We start from the raw sequence: 23,764 nt of genomic DNA, 5'->3' as shown, positions 1-23,764 counted from the left end.
ACACCCCTCCGACGGTACTCCGCCGGAATAAAAACAACCCTCAAGACGCAGTGGACGCGGTGCTTACACACACAAAGTCACTCCACTACAATGACCTTTCTGTAGGGCCCTATAAATAGCATCGTATTTCAACTCTCCCAATCTGAGTTACGGAGATCACTCAATTATTTAGTACCCAAATGTGACGTTTTACATTTCTCCAGTCGGGAACTCAAGTAACACAAAAAACACACAAGTGTACCATATCTTACCAGCTGCGTTTTCCCTGCAGGAATCTAACCCATGACGCTGACATTGCTAGAGCCACGCTCTTACCAACTGAGCCACACAGGACTGCTGCTGCTACTACTGATGCTGCTGCTACTATGACTACGACTGATGCTGCTACTACTACTGCTACTACTGATGCTGCTACTATGACTACGACCGATGCTGCTACTACTACTGCTGCTGCTACTGCTACTATGACTACGACTGATGCTACTACTGCTGCTGCTACTACTGATGCTGCTACTATGACTACGACCGATGCTGCTACTACTGCTGCTGCTACTACTGCTACTATGACTACGACTGATGCTACTACTGCTGCTGCTACTACTGATGCTGCTACTATGACTACGACCGATGCTGCTACTACTACTGCTGCTGCTGCTGCTATGACTACGACTGATGCTGCTACTATGACTGCTGCTGCTACTATGACTACGACTGATGCTGCTACTACTGCTGCTGCTACTATGACTACGACTGATGCTACTACTGCTGCTGCTACTACTGATGCTGCTACTATGACTACGACCGATGCTGCTACTACTACTGCTGCTACTATGACTACGACTGATGCTGCTACTACTACTGCTGCTGCTGCTGCTATGACTACGACTGATGCTGCTACTATGACTGCTGCTGCTACTACTGCTGCTGCTACTATGACTACGACTGATGCTGCTACTACTACTGCTACTACTGATGCTGCTACTATGACTACGACTGCTGCTGCTACTACTACTGCTGCTGCTACTACTACTGCTGCTGCTACTACTGCTACTATGACTGATGCTGCTACTACTGCTACTACTGCTGCTGCTACTATGACTACTACTACTACTACTACTACTACTGCTACTATGACTACGACTGATGCTGCTACTACTGATGCTGCTACTACTGATGCTGCTACTACTGCTGCTGCTGCTACTATGACTGATGCTGCTACGATGACTACGACTGATGCTGCTACTACTGCTGCTGCTACTACTATGACTGATGCTGCTACGATGACTACGACTGATGCTGCTACTACTATGACTGATGCTGCTACCATGACTACGACTGATGCTGCTACTACTGCTGCTATGACTACGACTGATGCTGCTACTACCGATGCTGCTACTACTACTGATGCTGGTACTATGACTACAACTGCTGCTGCTGCTACTACTGCTGCTGCTACTATGACTACGACTGATGCTGCTACTACTGCTGCTGCTACTACTGATGCTACTACTACTGCTGCTGCTGCTACTATGACTACGACGACTACTACTGCTACGACGACTACTACTGCTATGACGACTGCTGCTGCTACGACTGCTACTGCTGCTACTACGACTGCTGCTACTACTACTACTGCTGCTACTACTACTACTGCTGCTACTACTACTACTGCTACTACTGCTACTACTACTACTGCTGCTGCTACTACTACTACTGCTGCTACGACTGCTGCTGCTACTACTACTGCTGCTACTACTACGACTGCTGCTACTACTACTACGACTGCGACTGCTGCTGCTACTACGACTGCTACTACTGTGACTGCTGCTACTACTGCTACTGCTGCTACTACTGCTACTGCTACTACTATTGCTACTACTACTACTACTACGACGACTGCTGCTACTGCTACTACTGCTGCTACTACTGCGACTGCTGCTACTACGACTGCTGCTATCACTACGACTGCTGCTATTACTACGACTGCTGCTATTACTACGACTGCTGCTATTACTACGACTGCTGCTACTACTACTACTGCTGCCACTACGACTGCGGCTACGACTGCTGCTATGACGACTGCTGCTGCTGCTACGACTGCTGCTGCTACTACTACGACGACTACTACTTCTACGACGACTACTACTGCTATGACGACTGCTGCTGTTACTACTGCGACTGCTGCTACTACTACTACGACTGCTGCTACTACTACGACTGCTGCTACTACTACTACGACTGCTACTACTACTGCTACTACGACTGCTGCTGCTACTACTACTGCTGCTACTACGACTGCTGCTATGACTGCTGCTACTACGACTGCTGCTGCTACTACTGCTATGACGACTGCTGCTGCTGCTACGACTGCTGCTGCTACTACTACGACGACTGCTGCTGCTACTACTGCGACTGCTGCTACTACTACTGCGACTGCTGCTACTACTACTGCGACTGCTGCTACTACTACTACTACGACTGCTGCTACTACTACTACGACTGCTGCTACTACTACTACGACTGCTGCTACTACTACTGCTGCTGCTACTACTGCTACTACCATGACTGCTGCTACTACTACTACTACTACGACTGCTGCTACTACTACTACTACTACGAATGCTGCTGCTGCTGCTACTACTACGACTGCTGCTACTACTACAACTGCTGCTACTACTCCTGCTGCTACTACTACTGCTACTACGACTGCTGCTGCGACTGCTGCTACTACTACGACTGCTGCTACTACTACTGCTGCTGCTACTACGACTGCTGCAACTGCTGCTATGACTGCTGCTACTACGACTGCTGCTACTACTACGACTGCTGCTACTACTGCTACTACCATGACTGCTGCTACTACTACTACTACGACTGCTACTACTGCTGCTGCTACTACTACGACTGCTGCTACTACTACGACTGCTGCTACTACTACTGCTACTACGACTGCTGCTGCGACTGCTGCTACTACTACGACTGCTACTACGACTGCTGCAACTGCTGCTATGACTGCTGCTACTACTACTACTACTGCTGCTACTACTACTGCTGCTACTACTACGACTGCTGCTATTACTATGACATCTGCTATGACGACTGCTCCTACTACTGCTATGACGACTGCTGCTGCTACTACGACTGCTGCTACTGCTACAACTGCTACTACGACTGCTCCTACTACTACGACTGCTGCTACGATGACTGCTGCTGCTACGGCGACTGCTGCTGCTACGACGACTGCTGCTGCTACGACGACTGCTCCAATGACTGCTACTACAACTACTACAACAACGACTGCTACTGCTACATCCACAACTATTACTACTGCTACTACTACTGTATCCACGACTACTGCTACTACTACTACATCCACGACTACTACTGCTGCTACTACTACAGCTACTACATCCACGACTATTACTACTGCTGCTACTACTACTACTACTGCTACTACATCCACGACTATTACTACACATCCACGACTATTACTACTGCTACTACATCCACGACTACTACTGCTGCTACTACTACAGCTACTACATCCACGACTATTACTACTGCTGCTACTACTACTACTGCTACTACATCCACGACTATTACTACTACATCCACGACTATTACTACACATCCACGACTATTACTACACATCCACGACTATTACTACTGCTGCTACTACTACTACTACATCCACAACTATTACTACACATCCACGACTATTACTACTGCTACTACATCCACGACTACTACTACTGCTACTACAGCTACTACATCCACGACTACTGCTGCTGCTACTACAGCTACTACATCCACGACTATTACTACTACTGCTACATCCACGACTATTACTTCTGCTACATCCACGACTATTACTACTGCTACATCCACGACTATTACTACTGCTACTACATCCACGACTACTACTGCTGCTACTACTACAGCTACTACATCCACGACTATTACTACTGCTGCTACTACTATTACTACTACTACTACATCCACGACTATTACTACACATCCACGACTATTACTACTGCTACTACTGCTACTATTACTACACATCCACGACTATTACTACTGCTACTACTACTACTACTACATCCACGACTATTACTACACATCCACGACTATTACTACTGCTACTACTGCTACTATTACTACACATCCACGACTATTACTACTGCTACTACTACTACTACTACTACATCCACGACCTACTACTGCTGCTACTACTACAGCTACTACATCCACGACTATTACTACTGCTGCTACTACTACTACTACTGCTACTACATCCACGACTATTACTACACATCCACGACTATTACTACTGCTACTACATCCACGACTACTACTGCTGCTACTACTACAGCTACTACATCCACGACTATTACTACTGCTGCTACTACTACTACTGCTACTACATCCACGACTATTACTACTACATCCACGACTATTACTACACATCCACGACTATTACTACACATCCACGACTATTACTACTGCTGCTACTACTACTACTACATCCACAACTATTACTACACATCCACGACTATTACTACTGCTACTACATCCACGACTACTACTACTGCTACTACAGCTACTACATCCACGACTACTGCTGCTGCTACTACAGCTACTACATCCACGACTATTACTACTACTGCTACATCCACGACTATTACTTCTGCTACATCCACGACTATTACTACTGCTACATCCACGACTATTACTACTGCTACTACATCCACGACTACTACTGCTGCTACTACTACAGCTACTACATCCACGACTATTACTACTGCTGCTACTACTATTACTACTACTGCTACATCCACGACTATTACTACACATCCACGACTATTACTACTGCGACTACTACTACTACTACATCCACGACTATTACTACACATCCACGACTATTACTACTGCTACTACTGCTACTATTACTACACATCCACGACTATTACTACTGCTACTACTACTACTACTACATCCACGACTATTACTACACATCCACGACTATTACTACTGCTACTACTGCTACTATTACTACACATCCACGACTATTACTACTGCTACTACTACTACTACTGCTACATCCACGACTACTACTGCTACTACTACTACTACTACTGCTACATCCACGACTACTACTGCTGCTACTACTACTACTACTACTGCTACATCCACGACTATTACTACTGCTACTACTACATCCACGACTACTACTGCTACTACTACTACTGCTACATCCACGACTATTACTACTGCTACTACATCCACGACTACTGCTGCTGCTACTACTACTACTGCTACTATTACTACACATCCACGACTATTACTACTGCTGCTACTACTATTACTGCTACTACTACTACATCCACGACTATTACTACTATTACTACACATCCACGACTATTACTACTGCTACTACATCCACGACTACTACTACTGCTACTACTACTACTGCTACTACTACATCCACGACTATTACTACACATCCAGGACTATTACTACTGCTACTACATCCACGACTACTACTACTGCTACTACTACTACTATTGCTGCTGCTACCACCACCAATCACCACAGTTTAAGCTGTTATTCATGGTGATATGCTGTGCCTAGGTTTATTCCACCCAAAGAAAATTACAGAAGTCGAATTACAGTACTTCCCCTCTGCACACGCTTTAGCACTCTGTAGCACGTCAACTTCCCCCCGAATGCTGTCGGTGTTTAGGTCAGAGTTGAGGAAATAACCAACAGCCATCTCTGGGTGACTGGGTGATGTGATGAGTAGCTTTCTGCCTGGCCTGGTCTGAGTGAATAAAGATGTAACCCATCTCTGCCGCCAGTGTAGCAGGCGAGGGCACCTCGTCAGTGGCAGCCTCCTGTGTGTAGTAGAGGTTCCTTCCTGGCCCGAGTGAATGAATATGTATCCCATCTCTGCCGCCAGTGTAGCAGGTCTGCGGCAGCCCCGTGTCGTGAGTAGCAGTTTTACTGTCTCTGGCTGAGAGGTGACTATCAATCTCTGCCTGCCTTCAATGTAGCGGTTCAGTGGCAGCTTCCCCATCGTGTGTAGTAGTAGTACACTAGGGTTCATCCCATCTCTGTCTGTCTGTGGCCCAAGGGTGATGGTGCTATCAGCCCGTCTCTGTTATCACGCCCTGTTGACATGCCACCAGCCAGCCAGCCGGACACTGCTCTCCCTCTCTTTTTTTCTCTCTCTTTTTCACGCTCCACCTCAGACTCTGGCTTTCTTGTTCTTTTGTCCCTTTTTCTACTCCTCCTGCTGTTTATTTTTCGCTCTCCCTCTCTCCCTTGCCTCTCCCCCTCCCCCTTGCCTCTACCTTGCCTCTCCTTCTACCTTTCCCTCTCTCCCTTCCCTCCTACCTTTCCCTCTCTCCCTTCCCTCCTACCTTTCCCTCTCCCCCCTCCTACCTTTCCATCTCCCCCCTCCTACCTTTCCCTCTCTCCCTTCCCTCCTACCTTTCCCTCTCCCCCCTCCTACCTTTCCCTCTCCCCCCTCCTACCTTTCCCTCCTACCTTCCCTCTACCTCTCTTTACCATTGTCTCTCTCCTCTCCAGCCACACTTCCTTCCTCTCGCCTCATCCGTCTCTCTGCCAGACGCTTGTCCAATGCGCCTCACCTCTCGCTCCGCGGCCGGGCCTGCCGTCAAATAACTTCATTAGCTTTCCACCTCTGTCACGCTGGCCTGCTCCCCCTCTAACAACTGGCTCCTGTTTTCTCCAGGAGCAGAGGAGAAAGAGATGGCTGCTGGGCTAGTGTCTGCGCACGCACGCACACACACACACACACACACACACACACACACACACACACACACACACACACACACACACACACACACACACACACACACACACACACACACACACACACACACACACACACACACAAACAATGGGCAGGCAGGTGGAGTGGAGGGCAGCAACAATAGCTGACAGCGTGTATACTGAGCTGGACAGAGTAGTGTAGATACTGAGGGCTGACAGCAGAGAGGATGGACCAGAGGTCACATATGAGAAGTGTTGACTGACTGGCTGGCTGACTCTGTTCATGTGTAGTGGTCGAGAGGAAAATACATTATTGAGAAGAGGTTGTAGCATGTTGTGTCTGCCCACCCCGACAGGTGTTGTCAGATGAATCTTGAAAACAATATTTGAATGAGAGAATAGGTGACTGGATATCTTACAGTATATTATGTAGACATATTGGTTGGGTATAAAACGTGTGAACGCACAAGCACACTCGCACACAGACAAACACACACTACATCACTAAGATACTCCAACTGCATCAAACACTGCATCCAACACTTTCGCTCTTTTTCTCTCTCTTTCACTCTCTCTCTCTCCTCTGAGATAAATAAGACACCCTCAGCACCAACGACACTTCCTCCCACAAGCCCCTGCTTCAACGGCGTGCCAATTATTCACACCCGGCCCGGGGTCACACTCGCTGGGGTCCGCCATTATTACCCGTCTGAGGGGTCCTGCGAGTAACGTCCTAACCGGGCACCATCCACGCATTTCAAAGTACCTCCGCGGACTTTCAACTTTCCCCTCTCAAATCAGAATGTGTCAGAGTTGCCGTGCGGGGGAGAAATCAAAGGGGATTGGTCGTAACACCCAGAGGATAATCAGGGCAGCCTAAAAAATGATGAGGTCAGAGGTCAGAGAGAGTTCACTGGCTTCTTTATGCCTGGGGAACTCAGTCAGCTCCTACTCGCCCTCTTTTTCTCTCTCCTTTGCCGTCTGTCACTTTATCAGTTCAAGTCAATTCAAGGGGCTTTATTGGCATGAGAAACATATGTTAACATTGCCAACGCATGTGAAGTAGATAATATACAAAAGTGAAATAAACAAAAATGAACAGCAAACATTACACTCAGACGTTCCAAAATAATAAAATACATTTCAAATGTCATATTATGCCTATATACAGTGTTGTAACGATGTGGAAATAGTAGAAGTACTAAAGGGAATGTAAATAAACATAAATATGGGTTGTATTTACAATGGTGTTTGTTCTTCACTGGTTGCCCTTTTCTTGTGGCAACAGGTCACAAATCTTGTTGCTGTGATGGCACACTGTGGTATTTCACCTAGTAGATTTGAGAGTTTATCAAAATTTGATTTGTTTTCAAATTCTTTGTGGATCTGTGTAATCGGAGGGAAATATGTGTCTCTAATATGGTCATTTGGCAGGAGGCTGGCAGGAGGTTAGGAAGTGCAGCTCAGTTTTCACCTCAGTTTGTGGGCAGTGTGCACACAGCCTGTCTTCTCTTGAGAGCCAGGTCTGCCTACGGCGGCCTTTCTCAATAGCAAGGCTATGATCTCTCCCTCTGTCTTTTTATCCACCCCCCTTCCTTCTCTCCATCCTCCACCGCTCTCCCTTTCTGTTTTACAGCCCTTCTCTCCATCCTCCACCCCTCTCCCTCTTACAGCCCTTCTCTCCATCATACACCTCTCTCTCTCTTACAGCCCTTCTCTCCATCCTCCACCACTCTCCCACACAGCCCTTCTCTCCATCCTCCACCGCTCTCCCTATCTTACAGCCCTTCTGTCCATCCTACACCTCTCTCTTACAGCCCTTCTCTCCATCCTACACCTCTCTCTCTCTTACAGCCCTTCTGTCCATCCTACACCTCTTTCTCTCTCTTACAGCCCTTCTCTCCGTCCTCCACCTCTCTCTCTCTTACAGCCCTTCTGTCCATCCTATACCTCTCTCTCTCTTACAGCCCTTCTCTCCATCCTACACCTCTCTCTCTCTTACAGCCCTTCTGTCCATCCTACACCTCTCTCTCTTACAGCCCTTCTGTCCATCCTACACCTCTCTCTCTCTTACAGCCCTTCTGTCCATCCTACACCTCTCTCTCTCTTACAGCCCTTCTGTCCATCCTACACCTCTCTCTCTCTTACAGCCCTTCTCTCCATCCTACACCTCTCTCTCTCTCTTACAGCCCTTCTGTCCATCCTACACCTCTCTCTCTTACAGCCATTCTCTCCATCCTACACCTCTCTCTCTCTTACAGCCCTTCTCTCCATCCTACACCTCTCTCTCTCTTACAGCCCTTCTCTCCATCCTACACCTCTCTCTCTCTTACAGCCCTTCTCTCCATCCTACACCTCTCTCTCTCTTACAGCCCTTCTCTCCATCCTACACCTCTCTCTCTCTTACAGCCCTTCTCTCCATCCTACACCTCTCTCTCTTACAGCCCTTCTCTCCATCCTACACCTCTCTTTCTCTTACAGCCCTTCTGTCCATCCTACACCTCTCTCTCTTACAGCCCTTCTCTCCGTCCTCCACCTCTCTCTCTCTTACAGCCCTTCTCTCCATCCTCCACCTCTTCCCTCTCTTACAGCCCTTCTGTCCATCCTACACCTCTCTCTCTCTTACAGCCCTTCTGTCCATCCTACACCTCTCTCTTACAGCCCTTCTGTCCATCCTACACCTCTCTCTCTCTTACAGCCCTTCTCTCCATCCTCTACCTCTTCCCTCTCTTACAGCCCTTCTGTTCATCCTCCACCTCTTCCCTCTCACAGCCTCTCCCTCCATCATCCACCCCCCCCCCTCTCTCTTTTACAGCCCTTGTGGGATTGAGACAGGCACTGTGACAGCAGTGGTAAATCAGGAGATGAGCTGCCGCATGTACACACTCAATCGCTCTTGGCAGGGAGGTCAAAAGAAAGAGTCCCGAGGTTCCCCTGAGAAGAAGCTTTACCTCTCCACCATCCCTTTCTCCTCCTCTCTCCCCTCCCTGTCTGCTATATGGCCCAGCAAAGAGTGCAAAAGATCTGAGTAAAGCTTTGGGCCAAACCCCCCCTTCTCTTTTGCTCAGAGATGATCATGAAAGCCCTCGGTAATCAAAAGGACCAGTATTCTATTAAAACATCATCGTTATCTCTAACATCACTCAAGTCCACTACTATCCCCTCCTTAAAAACAAACGTGTGTCCTCCCATCTTTCAAATTCCCTCCGGTACTGCATGAATGACGCCGCCCTTGAACTAAGATGTCCGCCGCCCGTCCGCCACTCTACACTGGGCTGACATTGTGAGAGGAGACGCCATCTTGGCTCCATCTCCTCTGGGACTTTCCTGGCTTGATTGCGAAGTCTGGGAGTGAAGTGCGACTGGCACCCGGGGGGCACCGGCGCGGAGCCGAACCGGAGGGGGAGGGGTTAACTAAGCCTGCCCAGACTCTCCGCGACGCACATCGCACGGCGCATCCTAGCCAGGGTCACGGAGCAGAAGTTAAGGGCGCTAATCATTTCAAATTATGAATTCTTCTTAATTTATGAATTATGCATACATTTTTAATTAATCTAATGTTGCGAGGGTTTTCTCCCCCCTCCTCCCCCATCCCTTGTCCCTCTCCTCCTCCCGCATCCCTCGTTCAGGAGATCTCAATCTAATTAGCTGGCATTAGGAGTTAGAGTGGCAGCTTCAACCCCGACCTTGGCACCCAACCTCGGGCACACCTTTCCCCATCAATCTTCAGCCATTGTCTCAAAGTAACTGATCCTTTGCCATCGTCACAACACGGTGGAATGCATCTCAACAAACCTGATATAATACCTAGCGTTATTCTGGCTAACGATAGCGTGTTTGTTGTTGATGAGGTTATTGGAGAGGCAAAGCGGGGTGTTGGGGTTATTGGATTGATGAGTTGACGTTCATTGACATTCATGACGAAACCCTAAGAAATATGCTAAGACGGTCAAAAATCCTGAAATGGCCATCAAAAGTTGCCCACCAGTCTAACACCTACATAAACCTTTTGTGAAATCTCTTCAGTGATGAATAGGTGTTGGACTGGGTGGCCGTTAGTGAGTGTTGTTATTGACGTGTGTTGCTGTCATGGTTACCTGAGAGCTTCATGAGCAGGTCGGTGGCTGTCTTGGTGGTGATGTCCGGGCTGAAGAGGGACGCCGCCGTTGGACCTCCACCAGGACTGGACCGCACCCCCAAGCCGACTCCCCCCATAGAGAGGTCCAGGGAGTTGCCACTGCTACCAGGCCGCTCCCGCTCCCTGTCCCTGCAAAGGGTGAAGGGCGACAGCACCGACAGCTCCCTCTCCTGGGGCTCTTCTTTTATATAGACGTGGTGGTTAGAGACTCCAGGGGAGCTCTGGTTCCCTGCATCTGACTGGAGAGGGGACTCCCCGGGGTTGTAATCACCCATGAGTGACCCCTCGCCCTCTGTGTCCGTGGTGGCCTCTTCCTTGACCTTGACCCCGTCGGAGGCGGACCCGGAGCGGGGGAAGTGCTGGTGGCAGCGCATGTGGAGCTTGAGGCTGAAGTGGCGCGAGGAGGTGAAAGGGCAAAGTTCGCACTGGAACGTCTCGCCCCGGTCCTGATGCTGGTGGACCTGGGATACAGGGATAGGATGAGTGGTGGGGGTACCGCCGCATTGTCACGGCAACAACAGTCAAAGCAATGATGCTCATTTGAGGACAAGACACTGAAAATTTGCATAAGGTACAATAGAGCAATGCATCGGCGTGTTGTCCATTCAACGTGTGTCAATGTTTCGGGCTAATTGTATCTGTCCTTATGCAAATAAATAATTGAAATAAAATGAGTAAAAGAGATTAAATAAGAGCGTAAAACAGTAAGGATTCCCTCAACACCTGGAGCCTCTCGCTCTTGTTAAAACCCCCTGTAGCTTTGGTCTACTAACTACAGTATAATTTGAGGCACGTTACCCCGCTACACTAGAGGTGACTTTGACTAGAGCGTGCACCTCCCTTCCTTTAAGCCATTAGTAGCATTAGCACCACTTCCACAATTACGACCTCAGGGGATGGATAGCACGATGAGGTTACAGGTCAAAGGTCAAAGGAGGCATCACAGGCTCCCATCATCTCACCTTCATGTGGGACTTGAGATTGTCTTTGCGGGCACAGCGAAAGGGGCACAGGGGACACTGGTGACTCTTCAGGCCGGTGTGGATCACCATGTGTCTCTTCCAGTAGCTCTTCCTCTTGATGACCAGGCCACACACCGGACACTGGAACGGCTTCCCTCCGTCCTCCCCCGGGGAACCTGGGAGAGTAGAGGAAAAAGAGGGGATGAGACATTTATTTCACCTTTATTTAACCAGGGAGTTCCAGTGAGGTCAGGATAATTATTTACCAAGGTATACCTGGCTGAGAAGGGCAGCTCAGTAAAAATACAAGTAATTTAGTGCATACAGTCCCCTGAACAAATACTTAAGCAATGCATCATTCCTTCCTCGTTTGCTTGATGTCAGTACACCTATCCGAACTATAAGTGACTGTTAAGGTGTAAGTAAGGTTTCCACTTTATAGCTTTCCCCAATCCAGCCCATGTCAGATCTGTGATTACTTCAAGGAAGAAAAGAAGGAAGCTAGGAAGGTGAAGGATACATTTCTGAAGTATTGGAACAGGTCCATTTCTCGAGCTGGGAATTGCTTGGGACTTCACCACACGTTATTATCACGATACTAAGGTGCCGATACGATATGCATTACGATTCTCACCATTCTATATGTATTGCGATTCCATACACTGCAGTTTTATTGCGATTTGATGTTCCAAACATATTGCTCACCATATGTCTGCTGCAGAGAGACAAGAGAGAGAGCCATGAGAACACGAGTCTTGATCAGTCAGGAAAATAAAAGTGCTGAAAACATCTTGGCTCCCTATTTAAAAAGAAGATGGAGAACAAGCTATAGGATCAAAAATACGTTAGTTATGGCGCAGGTACAGCCGACTAGCGCTAGCTAACACTACCTGGATTTTATTAAAACAAATCTATACAATATCGTCCAAAAATAATATTGCGATATGCAACTATCGATCCCCCCCCCCCATCACTAGTCCATTTCTTCCTTTCCAGAGAGGAGTTACGGACTATGGAGCCTCTCTAAGGTTACTGACTGTGTCACTCTTCCCACACCTCTACTAGGTGAGACACGACCTCTAGACACCTCAAGCTGAGAACGTTCAACAAAGCCTGCTGTGCGTCTGCGAACAAAATAAGTCAAACTCAAGGATGTTTTATTATCTCGATTATTGTTGTTGGCTTCATTTCCGGCCTCTATTACGCCGTTTAATTGGGCTTATTAGGACGCGGCATGATTGCATTACAAATTCACCACGGGCCTGTCATCGATGGCTTCATAAGTATTCTCCTCCTGTTCCTTGGAAAACATCTGGTAATCAGTGTTTGGTGAAATTACCGCGCTCAGCCATTCATTGACCCCGGGTGTAAAACCTCGAGACTGCCTATTTGCAACAATAAACCGCCATCTGCGGCCCAACCGACTGGAGCGAGGGAGAGAAGAGAGGGGGAGGAAAGAGAGGAGGAGGAGAGAGAGGGGAGAAGATAACCGTGGACTCCTTGCTCATTGGAGGATGTAGGGGAAGAGGTGGAAGATGGAACGGCGTTTAACTGGTCAGATCGTCAGATAACAGATTATCTCTCTCTCTCCAGGGCAATCAAGATCAATTATCAAGAAATGTCTAAACTATGTAGAATTACACAGATTTATGTAAGACTAAATATAGGCTAAATGTGTAACAATTTCATACCAGACCAGCCAACTGCAATAAAACAAAACAAAACAATCAATAACCAAGGGCATGTTTTTTCTGTCTGGCCACCAGACAAGTAACTACATTTGTACAGCATTCTACCGCGACCTTGACGGCTGCAGGTTACCGCCGACAACCCTTTTTAACATGCAGATCACAGAATATTACATTGACTGCCTCTCTCCCTCTCATCCGTCTCAAGTCAATTTGATCCAGCCATTTTAGATTTGGCTTAAGGGTTACGACACAATCCTTCAAAAGTGCCCATCCATCTACCCTGGAACACACTCCACAGTTCTCCCTAAAGGCTGCTCATTTTGAGAGAGGAGAGACAGGAGAGTGTGTGTGTGTGTGTGTGTGTGTGTGTGTGTGTGTGTGTGTGTGTGTGTGTGTGTGTGTGTGTGTGTGTGTGTGTGTGTGTGTGTGTGTATTGTATTTATTAAGGATCCCCGTTAGTTACCCTTCTCGGGGTCCAGCAACATTAAGGCAGTTATATACAATTATAAATATTACATGACATTACATTTCACAACCCATTAAGTGTGTCCTCAAGCCACTACTCTACTACCACATATCTACAACACAAAATCCATGTATACATGTGTGCAGAGTGCGTGAGTTAGCATGTGTCTGGTCCTGTGTGTGTGTCTTCACAGTCCCTGCTGTTCTATAAGGTTTCATTGTATCATTGTATCTGATTCTACAGCTTGTGTCAGTTACCTGATGTGGAATAGAGTTCCATGTAGTCATGGCTCTGTGTAGTACTGTGCTGGACCATAGTCTGTTCTGGACCTGCCCAGTGTAAACTGATGGGATTGTGTTTGGCTGGGAGTCTGCTGAATGCTGATCTGAGGACAGAGGAGAAGGCCCTGACTGCAGACTCCTCTGACTCCAACCTCCACCAGTCTGTACAGAGGTGACTGGTAAAGGGAGGTTGTTGGAGCCAGAAGCGTCTGCAGAACAGACACGGATATGGACACTCGGTTCCTACTGTGCTGAGAGCACACACCGCAGAGCCGAGCGCAATTGGTTTGGGTTGGACATCCTGCCAGGCCCACAGAACTTTTCCCAGACTCAGGCCAGACGGGGAGGGGGATTCTCTCTCTCTCTATCAAAAGTGGGGCGAGCGAGCAAAAAAATTCAAATACATGAATAAAATAAATACAAACCTAGAAACCTCACCAAGAGATTTTAGCCGTTTTATAACGAGAGTCACAGGGACCAGGGTTTGAGTTCCAGTCAGGGTACCCTACAAATTATACAACGGGTGGGTCTAACCCTGAATGCTGATTGGTTAAAAGCGCATTCCAGCCGGTGTCTATTCCACATGTTACCACCAGCTAAATCTATGACGTTAAAATGTCTATTTAGTCTGTTCCATCTGACTGCGCAATCCACTGTCTCATCAGCCCAGGCAGGGAAGTTATAAACTTAATCTCCACTACAAAAAGCATCTAGACATTATCTCACATTTCTTCTAGACTAACATTTAGTTTTCAACAGCAGAGATTTTTATAAACCTTACTGTCTCTCCGACATTTGCAACATTGTTTCAATATTCAAATTCGATCTCCATCTGTCCCATAGTAATGAACGTGTAGGGGTCGGGAGTCGGGACGAGAGAGAGAGAGGCAGCGTTTCTCAGCCAGTCTAAATCATTAATCAGCTGGCATAATTTTTATGGATGTATACAAAGAAAAGTAAATTCCAGCTTCTGGATGAAGTTTTGTGTTATCTGTGTTGTTGGCTAGCTCCTCTGAACAACAGTGTCCTGACGAGAGAGCACATTTTCTATGCCAGGTGAAATCGTGCCTCATTAGCTCATTGTTATGGATGCATCCAAATAAATGTCACTAGAAAACAGCTTAAACAAATGCAGCCACTGTTGTTATTCTGTCTGCACCGTTTGACGTGACTGTAAAGTTAGCCGTAGTTGGCTAGCTAGCAAGCAAGGGATAAGAATGTTGCCAGCCAGTATGGCAATGGAACATTTAGAACGAACGACTGGGTCGCGTGCATAGATACAGAACAAAAAGACTGAACGGCTGGGTCGCGTGCATAGATACAGAACAAAAAGACTGAACGACTGGGTCGCGTGCATAGATACAGAACAAAAAGACTGAACGACTGGGTCGCGTGCATAGATACAGAACAAAAAGACTGAACGACAGGGGTGCGTGCATAGATACAGAACAAAAAGACTGAACGACTGGGGCGCGTGCATAGATACAGAACAAAAAGACTGAACGACTTGGTCGCGTGCATAGACACAGAACAAAAAGACTGAACGACTTGGTCGCGTCTCTGACAACCGAACAGAACGAATGACCAGCCGGCTTGTGTAGCAACTCTAGACTTGTTTCGGGACTATATATTGTGGAAGGATGAAATAGTATGAATAAATAAATCAAAATAACGTGTTTAATGAAAATATGTCAATCATTATTTGAATATGTTGGTAACCGGTAACCCGTTGTATAAAAGTGATAATGGCCTCGAAGCCTGTGTTTGTAGGATATATTGGCACGGTTTGCCGGCCCGAGTCAAACCCGTGCCAATATATCCTCCAAACACTGGCTTTTCAGGCATCATCACTTAATTAACTACATTGGTTCCCGTGTTAAATAGCCCCATTGAAAGCAGTGAAGGCATAGTTCTGCCATTGTTCATGATTGATGCGCTAGTTGAAATATATATCATTCTACTAAAGTAATCAGACCTATTCTTACTATATTGAACTGCTTCAGCTTCTATTCAGCTTGAAATCTTCATGTAACACCTTCCACTACTATAAAAAATAAACTTTTGGACAGCTGAAGCAAGCACACACATTTTCTTCAGGAAATGTACCTATTTTAGTTTAGTCATTTATCTTTGCTTAGAAGAGTTCACTGCTGCCTCCCGGGTGGCGCAGTGATCTAGGGCACTGCATCGCAGTGCTAGCTGCGCCACCAGAGTCTCTGGGTTCGCGCCCAGGCTCTGTCGCAGCCGGCCGCGACCGGGAGGTCCGTGGGGCGACGCACAATTGGCATAGCGTCGTCCGGGTTAGGGAGGGTTTGGCCGGTAGGGATATCCTTGTCTCATCGCGCACCAGCGACTCCTGTGGCGGGCCGGGCGCAGTGCGCGCTAACCGAGGGGGCCAGGTGCACGGTGTTTCCTCCGACACATTGGTGCGGCTGGCTTCCGGGTTGGAGGCGCGCTGTGTTAAGAAGCAGTGCGGCTTGGTTGGGTTGTGCTTCGGAGGACGCATGGCTTTCGACCTTCGTCTCTCCCGAGCCAGTACGGGAGTTGTAGCGATGAGACAAGATAGTAATTACTAGCGATTGGATACCACGAAAATTGGGGAGAAAAAGGGGAGAAAATTTATATAAAAAAAAAAAGAAGAGTTCACTGCAAGCTGACTACTGGCTAGCTTCCGAAATCAGCTTATTAAAGTATCTACAAAACAAGTTTTATAGCGGCATAATCCAAGGAAGGCTACTACGTTTTGCATTTTACTGTTCGCGGTTCACAAATTATTATTTTGATTCGCATGATTCGATTCACCGCGATTGAACCGAATCCCTACCACTACAATTGTGAGGCAAATCATGCAATTTGTCAAAAAAAATAGTTTAAAATAATTTATTTTGAAAGAAAAAATATATATATATTTTTTTAAATGTATGTGAAGTGGGGCATCCGTAATACAGTAAATCAAATGTGTATGTCCTTAAAGTGTAATATAAAGGGATTCAAAATATTAGAACATTTGCTTAGAGACCAGCTATAATTCCATATAATAAGCAAAGGCTTGGAGAATATCTGTAAACGATAGTTTCCAAACAAGTTGAAAAACTGAAGAGGATTTAATATCCGAGGACAGTTCAGGATGTGCAAGGTGAAATGAACTGACAAACAACCTTGAAAAATGCAAGGTGAAATAACTGATTGAAATGCATTAAAAAAATCTGCTGTTGTGTTCAACCTGGGAAGGTCTTCCACAACAGTTCATTGTTGTAGAAAACCTTGCTAGAGAAACAACACCTTCTGGGATCGATGGATGGCGCCACATTGTTTGTCACAAGGATTATACAAAAGGTCCAGTGTTCCGAAACTTGTCACGACGACAAAACGTAGCTGACATAATATCTTGATAAACTCACTGTTACATTTACCAAACTGAAAAAAAGAACTGAATGTAGCTCGCTACTGTATATCCAAAAACTCACCATAAGGCTTATAGACAACAAATGCCACCTCAGGAAGAAATTGTGTAGGGTCAGGGTGGATTAGCCTACCTGCTTGGCTGCTGGGTTTGGCCCTTCCCTTAGGGGTGGAGGGCAGCAGCAGGTCCATGGTGCTCTGGGGCCCTGTGGGGGTCCCTGCCTTCTGGTTCCTGTCCAGCAGGGGCTTGATGTCCTCCTGGATGGCCCCTCCTCCTGCTGGGGCCTCCATCTTATCAGCAAGGAGGTTCCCTGCCGCCCGGGCTGCCACCTCCTTGAGGAGCGCAGCCGAGGAAGTCATAGAGACCAGGGAGAGGAAGGAGGAGCCGGGGGAGGGTTGGTGTTGGTGGTCTGATGATGAGGAGGTGGTCTGGGAGCGCTCGCTCACCTTCTTGGACAGGGCGGCTAGCGTGGAGCTGGCCGACTGAGGGCTGAAGGGGGAGGTGAAGGCATCGAAGCGTACCGAGTCGTCCGTTCCTCCCCGGCTCCCTCCTCCTCCTCCCAGGGTGGGTACGGTAGAGCAGGAGGATGATGAAGAGGAAGTAGACGAGGCCACTACGGTGGCGTTCTTGTCCTGTAAAACCGCGTTGGCTGCCGCTTTCAGTTTCTGGATGGCCGAGTCCGGTGATAGGCTGGACCCGCCGCTGGAGGCGGAACAACCCGCCGGGGGCCACTTCCCGTCACCGGCCACTCCCACCCACACAAAGCCAGCGCCGTTGCTCGGGGCGACCACCGTGGCGAAGGGGTCGCAGGGCTCCTGCTTGATGGTGGTGGTCGACATGGCAACAGAGGCGGGCGAGGCCGAAGCGGAGCCTCCACTGTTGTTGTTGTTGTTATTGGCTGCCAGTTTTCGGGCGAGGGCACTTAGCTGCTGAGCATGATGGGAGGAGGGGGAGAGGGTCAGGGCTGGAGCTAAGCCTATAGGGGGCGACTCTCCTCCCCTTCCTCTCACTCTCCCCAGAAGATCCCCATCCAGCTTCAACGACCCAGCCTCTAGGAGGCGCCGCAGGTTACTACTCAGGGGTTTCCCCAGGGCCTCGGAGGCAGCCTCTCCATAGAGCGAGGATACCACGGAGGAAAGGGTATCCTGGGCAGAGAACACCCCTCCGTCCACCCCCAGGCTCAGGAGCTCAAGGGAGGCCCGGTGGTGGTGGCTGTGGACAGGCGTAGGGCAGCCCCCCAGGGAGCTCTCGGTCGAGGTGTCGGGGTGTTCTGGAGGTCGGTCTGGGGAGGGGGTAGGGGAGGAGCCCCCGTGGAGGAACAGCTCATGGTCGTCATGGATGTCGCCGCTGTACGACGACTCGGAGCGCGTGTCGGAAGCATTCCCGTACCAGCCACCGCCGCCAACGCCGCCGTCGTCCTCCACGGGACAGCAGACCCCGTCGGGCCCACCCTCCTCGACGCTGTCCACATCTACAGGAGAGAAGAAGAGATGTATGGTGAGAGGAAAAGAGAGGAGGAAGGGATGATCATGATCAGACCTGAGGACAAACCAGGGTCATGTTCATTGGATCATAAACGGAGGGAAACGAGGAGGTGCTACCTGAACTTATCCAATATGAAAACACTTGTTTTAGCTTTTTCTGTTGCGCAATGTTTTACTACAGTGTTCCCTAATGAACATTACCCAGGAAAGGACTGGATTTTGTCATTAAAGAAACTCCAGGATCTTAAGCACAAGAAATTTGTAACATATAGTAGGATTACTTATTTTTTTACAAAATTGCGGGATGTAGCATATACCAAATTATGACGTAGTACACAATTTGATGACGGAGTACACAAAAAAAACGGGGAACACTTTATGCTCGAGAACTAATTTCAAAACTACTGGCAAAAATTATACAAAAGTTTGAGAGCGCATCCTTAAATGACAATCTAGGAGGCATTGACTTGAACAGCCTTGATTTGAGGGTTGACATTGTAAATCAACAAGTCAGCAGTCACCTGTCCCGTGGATTACAAAGTGAGCCAGACTACTACACTATACACTCATTCTGACGCCTCCTTATCACAAGTGCGCACTCTCAATTCTATTTACCAGCTAAGTACAAAGGGAACAGCCTATTCAAAATACCAAATAGACTTCGGTCCTCTCAGCAAGGGGTAACTCACTGCCTTGGCAATGACTGAAGAAAATCATAATAACACCGAAAATCCAAGGAGCTTTAATGCAACAAAATCCACCAGCTTTCCCCAAGCCTTTCTCTCAGCACTGAGGATCACCAGCAACGGTGGATAAAATAACTTGAATGATTTTTCAATCCTTTATTTTCAACATATATTTTTTTCCCAGGGTCAATTTTTTTCCTCCCAAGGAGTTTAGTAACGGGGTTACCATGACAACAGGACCTTCCGGGAGGCTAGACAGCAAAGATTAGGGTAATGGAGGTTACAGAGCCTGTTTAATATTCATGAGGATGCAGATACCACCAGGGAGCCAATAAGGATAGGGTTAAGGTCACCCAGGGTCATTAATATACACTTGGTGTATCAATATTCATAAGCAAAACATTACAGCTTGCCAGACAAGGGCGAACAAAAGAAAGTGAGTATTCCTGAAACATATTAACCCCTTTCCATAAGAATATGTCAGAAAGCAACAAGCCTGGGCTAAGAAAATGTCAAAACTTTACTGTACTGGGAGGAGGGGGGGACAGTAGAGGCTTCAACAACAAATAAACCCATTGAGCATCAACTGAAGAAAACAGAGAGCGAGAATAACAAAAAAAAAGTCAAGGGAAGCCATGACACTGAGACACAATCTCTCCTCTCCACACACACACACACACACACACACACACACACACACACACACACACACACACACACACGTCATTTGAGCTCTCTTCTCTCTCCCTCTTGCTCACACACATCAAGGCTAGTCTTCACCTTGGCGACCCCGTCTAAGAACACTGGTGGGTTGCTCCTCTGTTTACAGGCAGAGGGGAAAGCGGTTGCCTCGGCAACCCCACCCGCAGGGGTCATTAGAGTCAGCTCACATCTGGTCTGGTCGTCACCGACTATGGGCCAGAGGTGACCGCAACCGTGGCCCGACCGCTCTGACCAAGCGTACATGCACAGCTACAAACCTGCCCACCACGCAGGGATGCTAGTACACACTCCATCTCACACACACAGGAGTCAGGACACACACACACACCGTGGCAGAGGCCAGGGCAGGGAAAAGAAGACACTGACCACTTACAGGAGTCAGGACACTACACCTTACAACCAGAGACCTGACCTCTCTTTTTCTACACAGTTTATGATGTGTGTGTGTACCCTTTGCGTGTGTTTCTATGCACCGTGTGTGTGTGTGTGTGTGTGTGTCTTCCTTCACATTTCCTAAGACGACATTAAGTGAGAGAGAGACAGAGAGAGAGTGACAGAGAAAGAGAGTGTGACAGAGAGAGAGTGACAGAGAAAGAGAGCGAGAGAGACAGACAGAGACAGAGACAGAGACAGAGACAGAGACAGAGAGAGAGAGAGAGAGAGAGAGAGAGAGAGAGAGAGTCAGCAGGTCTAAGACCTACTGTTTTCCATGGCCGCCGTTCACTCCCACTGAAAGCTTTTAGTCACCTGAACCGGGCCAGAGGGGAGAAGTATGCGAGGCATGACCTGCGTCCATGTGACATGCTACAGAAAGAAAGCAGCCAGGTCCTAATGGCTGTAATGTCGTTAGTGGGAAATGGCTAGATTGCTGACCTGAGGTCTCAGGAGTACACAGTGGAGGGTTGAGGAGGGGGGGTGAATTTGAACTATCCCCCCTTTGCCTCTATCGACCTCTCCTTCTCCCTCCATCTCTCTTGCCCTTTGCTGCCCTCCCCCTCTCTTTCCCTAACTCTCGCCCTGCCTTTCTCGCTCTCCTTCCTGGGTTTAGTGTTGAGGTCTCGAGACTCCTCCACGCAACACTACACCTCAAGCCGCTAGGCTAGCCGTAACGCTACAATGCTGCCTCTGTCGCACCCCGCCGCCACGGTTGTGTGTGAAACAGACAGGACCACCGTGTGTGTGTGTGTGTGTGTGTGTGTGTGTGTGTGTGTGTGTGTGTGTGTGTGTGTGTGTGTGTGACACAGGCAGGGCCACCCCGTGGGCGGGCTGACATTTCACAAGGTCATATCTCTGGCCCAGGCTCCGAGGGGAGGGGGGGCTTTGTCTGGGGCTCAGCGTGCACGCACGCACACACACACACACAATACTGTACACACACACTGTACTAGTCCACTACTACACATTACTGTATAGCCGAGGATATGATTAAAAACAACCTAAACCCCTCTTTCCCCTCCCACAGCTCAGTCTCTACAGTACAGTGGTGGTGATACAGTCTCTACAGTACAGTGTTGGTGGTGATACAGTCTCTACAGTACAGTGGTGGTGATACAGTCTCTACAGTACAGTGGTGGTGGTGATACAGTCTCTACAGTACAGTGTTGGTGGTGATACAGTCTCTACAGTACAGTGTTGGTGGTGATACAGTCTCTACAGTACAGTGGTGGTGGTGATACAGTCTCTACAGTACAGTGGTGGTGGTACAGTCTCTACAGTACAGTGGTGGTGATACAGTCTCTACAGTACAGTGGTGGTGGTGGTGGTACAGTCTCTACAGTACAGTGGTGGTGGTACAGTCTCTACAGTACGGTGGTGGTGGTACAGTCTCTACAGTACAGTGGTGGTGGTACAGTCTCTACAGTACAGTGGTGGTGGTACAGTCTCTACAGTACAGTGGTGGTGATACAGTCTCTACAGTACAGTGGGGGTGGTGGTGATACAGTCTCTACAGTACAGTGGGGGTGGTGGTGATACAGTCTCTACAGTACAGTGGTGGTGGTGGTGATACAGTCTCTACAGTACAGTGGTGGTGGTGGTGATACAGTCTCTACAGTACAGTGGTGGTGGTGATACAGTCTCTACAGTACAGTGGTGGTGGTGATACAGTCTCTACAGTACAGTGGTGGTGGTGATACAGTCTCTACAGTACAGCGGTGGTGGTGATACAGTCTCTACAGTACAGCGGTGGTGGTGATACAGTCTCTATAGTACAGCGGTAGTGGTGATACAGTCTCTACAGTACAGTGGTGGTGGTGATACAGTCTCTACAGTACAGTGGTGGAGGGGTGATACAGTCTCTACAGTACAGTGGTGGTGGTGGTGATACAGTCTCTACAGTACAGTGGTGGTGGTGGTGATACAGTCTCTACAGTACAGTGGTGGTGGTGGTGGTGATACAGTCTCTACAGTACAGTGGTGGTGGTGATACAGTCTCTACAGTACAGTGGTGGTGGTGATACAGTCTCTACAGTACAGTGGTGGTGGTGATACAGTCTCGACAGTAAAGTGGTGGTGGTGGTGATACAGTCTCGACAGTACAGTGGTGGTGGTGGTGATACAGTCTCTACAGTACAGTGGTGGTGGTGGTGATACAGTCTCTACAGTACAGTGGTGGTGGTGGTGATACAGTCTCTACAGTACAGTGGTGGTGGTGGTGGTGATACAGTCTCTACAGTACAGTGGTGGTGGTGGTGATACAGTCTCTACAGTACAGTGGTGGTGGTGGTGATACAGTCTCTACAGTACAGTGGTGGTGGTGGTGATACAGTCTCTACAGTACAGTGGTGGTGGTGGTGATACAGTCTCTACAGTACAGTGGTGGTGGTGGTGATACAGTCTCTACAGTACAGTGGTGGTGGTGGTGATACAGTCTCTACAGTACAGTGGTGGTGGTGGTGATACAGTCTCTACAGTACAGTGGTGGTGGTGGTGATACAGTCTCTACAGTACAGTGGTGGTGGTGATACAGTCTCTACAGTGGTGGTGGTGGAGGGGTGATACAGTCTCTACAGTACAGTGGTGGTGGTGATACAGTCTCTACAGTGGTGGTGGTGGTGATACAGTCTCTACAGTACAGTGGTGGAGGGGTGATACAGTCTCTACAGTACAGTGGTGGAGGGGTGATACAGT

The 23,764-nt window shown here is 48.2% G+C and overlaps 2 protein-coding genes across 2 annotated transcripts in view; both read right to left on the bottom strand.

Annotated features, from left to right (window-relative positions):
* The window catches only part of znf827 (zinc finger protein 827), a 120,016-nt gene that overhangs the window by 73,446 nt on the left and 22,806 nt on the right, over positions 1-23,764 (bottom strand). Inside the window, exons 2-4 of the mRNA XM_071407482.1 lie at positions 17,876-19,213; positions 11,902-12,077; positions 10,899-11,400 (exon numbers count right to left, since the gene is read on the bottom strand). Of these exons, the coding sequence (XP_071263583.1) occupies positions 10,899-11,400; positions 11,902-12,077; positions 17,876-19,213 (2,016 nt within the window). The remainder of the gene's footprint in view (positions 1-10,898; positions 11,401-11,901; positions 12,078-17,875; positions 19,214-23,764) is intronic.
* LOC139577918 (uro-adherence factor A-like) lies at positions 312-6,322 on the bottom strand. Its single transcript, XM_071405042.1, has one exon. The coding sequence runs from the start codon at positions 3,477-3,479 to the stop codon at positions 312-314; it is 3,168 nt and encodes a 1,055-aa protein (XP_071261143.1). The 5' UTR covers positions 3,480-6,322.

The sequence above is a fragment of the Salvelinus alpinus genome, chromosome 6, assembly GCF_045679555.1.
Source record: "Salvelinus alpinus chromosome 6, SLU_Salpinus.1, whole genome shotgun sequence".
Lineage (NCBI taxonomy): Eukaryota > Metazoa > Chordata > Actinopteri > Salmoniformes > Salmonidae > Salvelinus > Salvelinus alpinus.
Note: the sequence above shows the minus strand (reverse complement) of the source record. Positions and strands in the feature narration are given on the sequence as shown.

Excerpts from the sequence above, each read along its gene's own strand:
- LOC139577918 (XM_071405042.1), bottom strand. The coding sequence starts at position 3,479 with ATGTGTAGTAATAGTCGTGGATGTAGTAGCAGTAGTAGTAGTAGTAGC.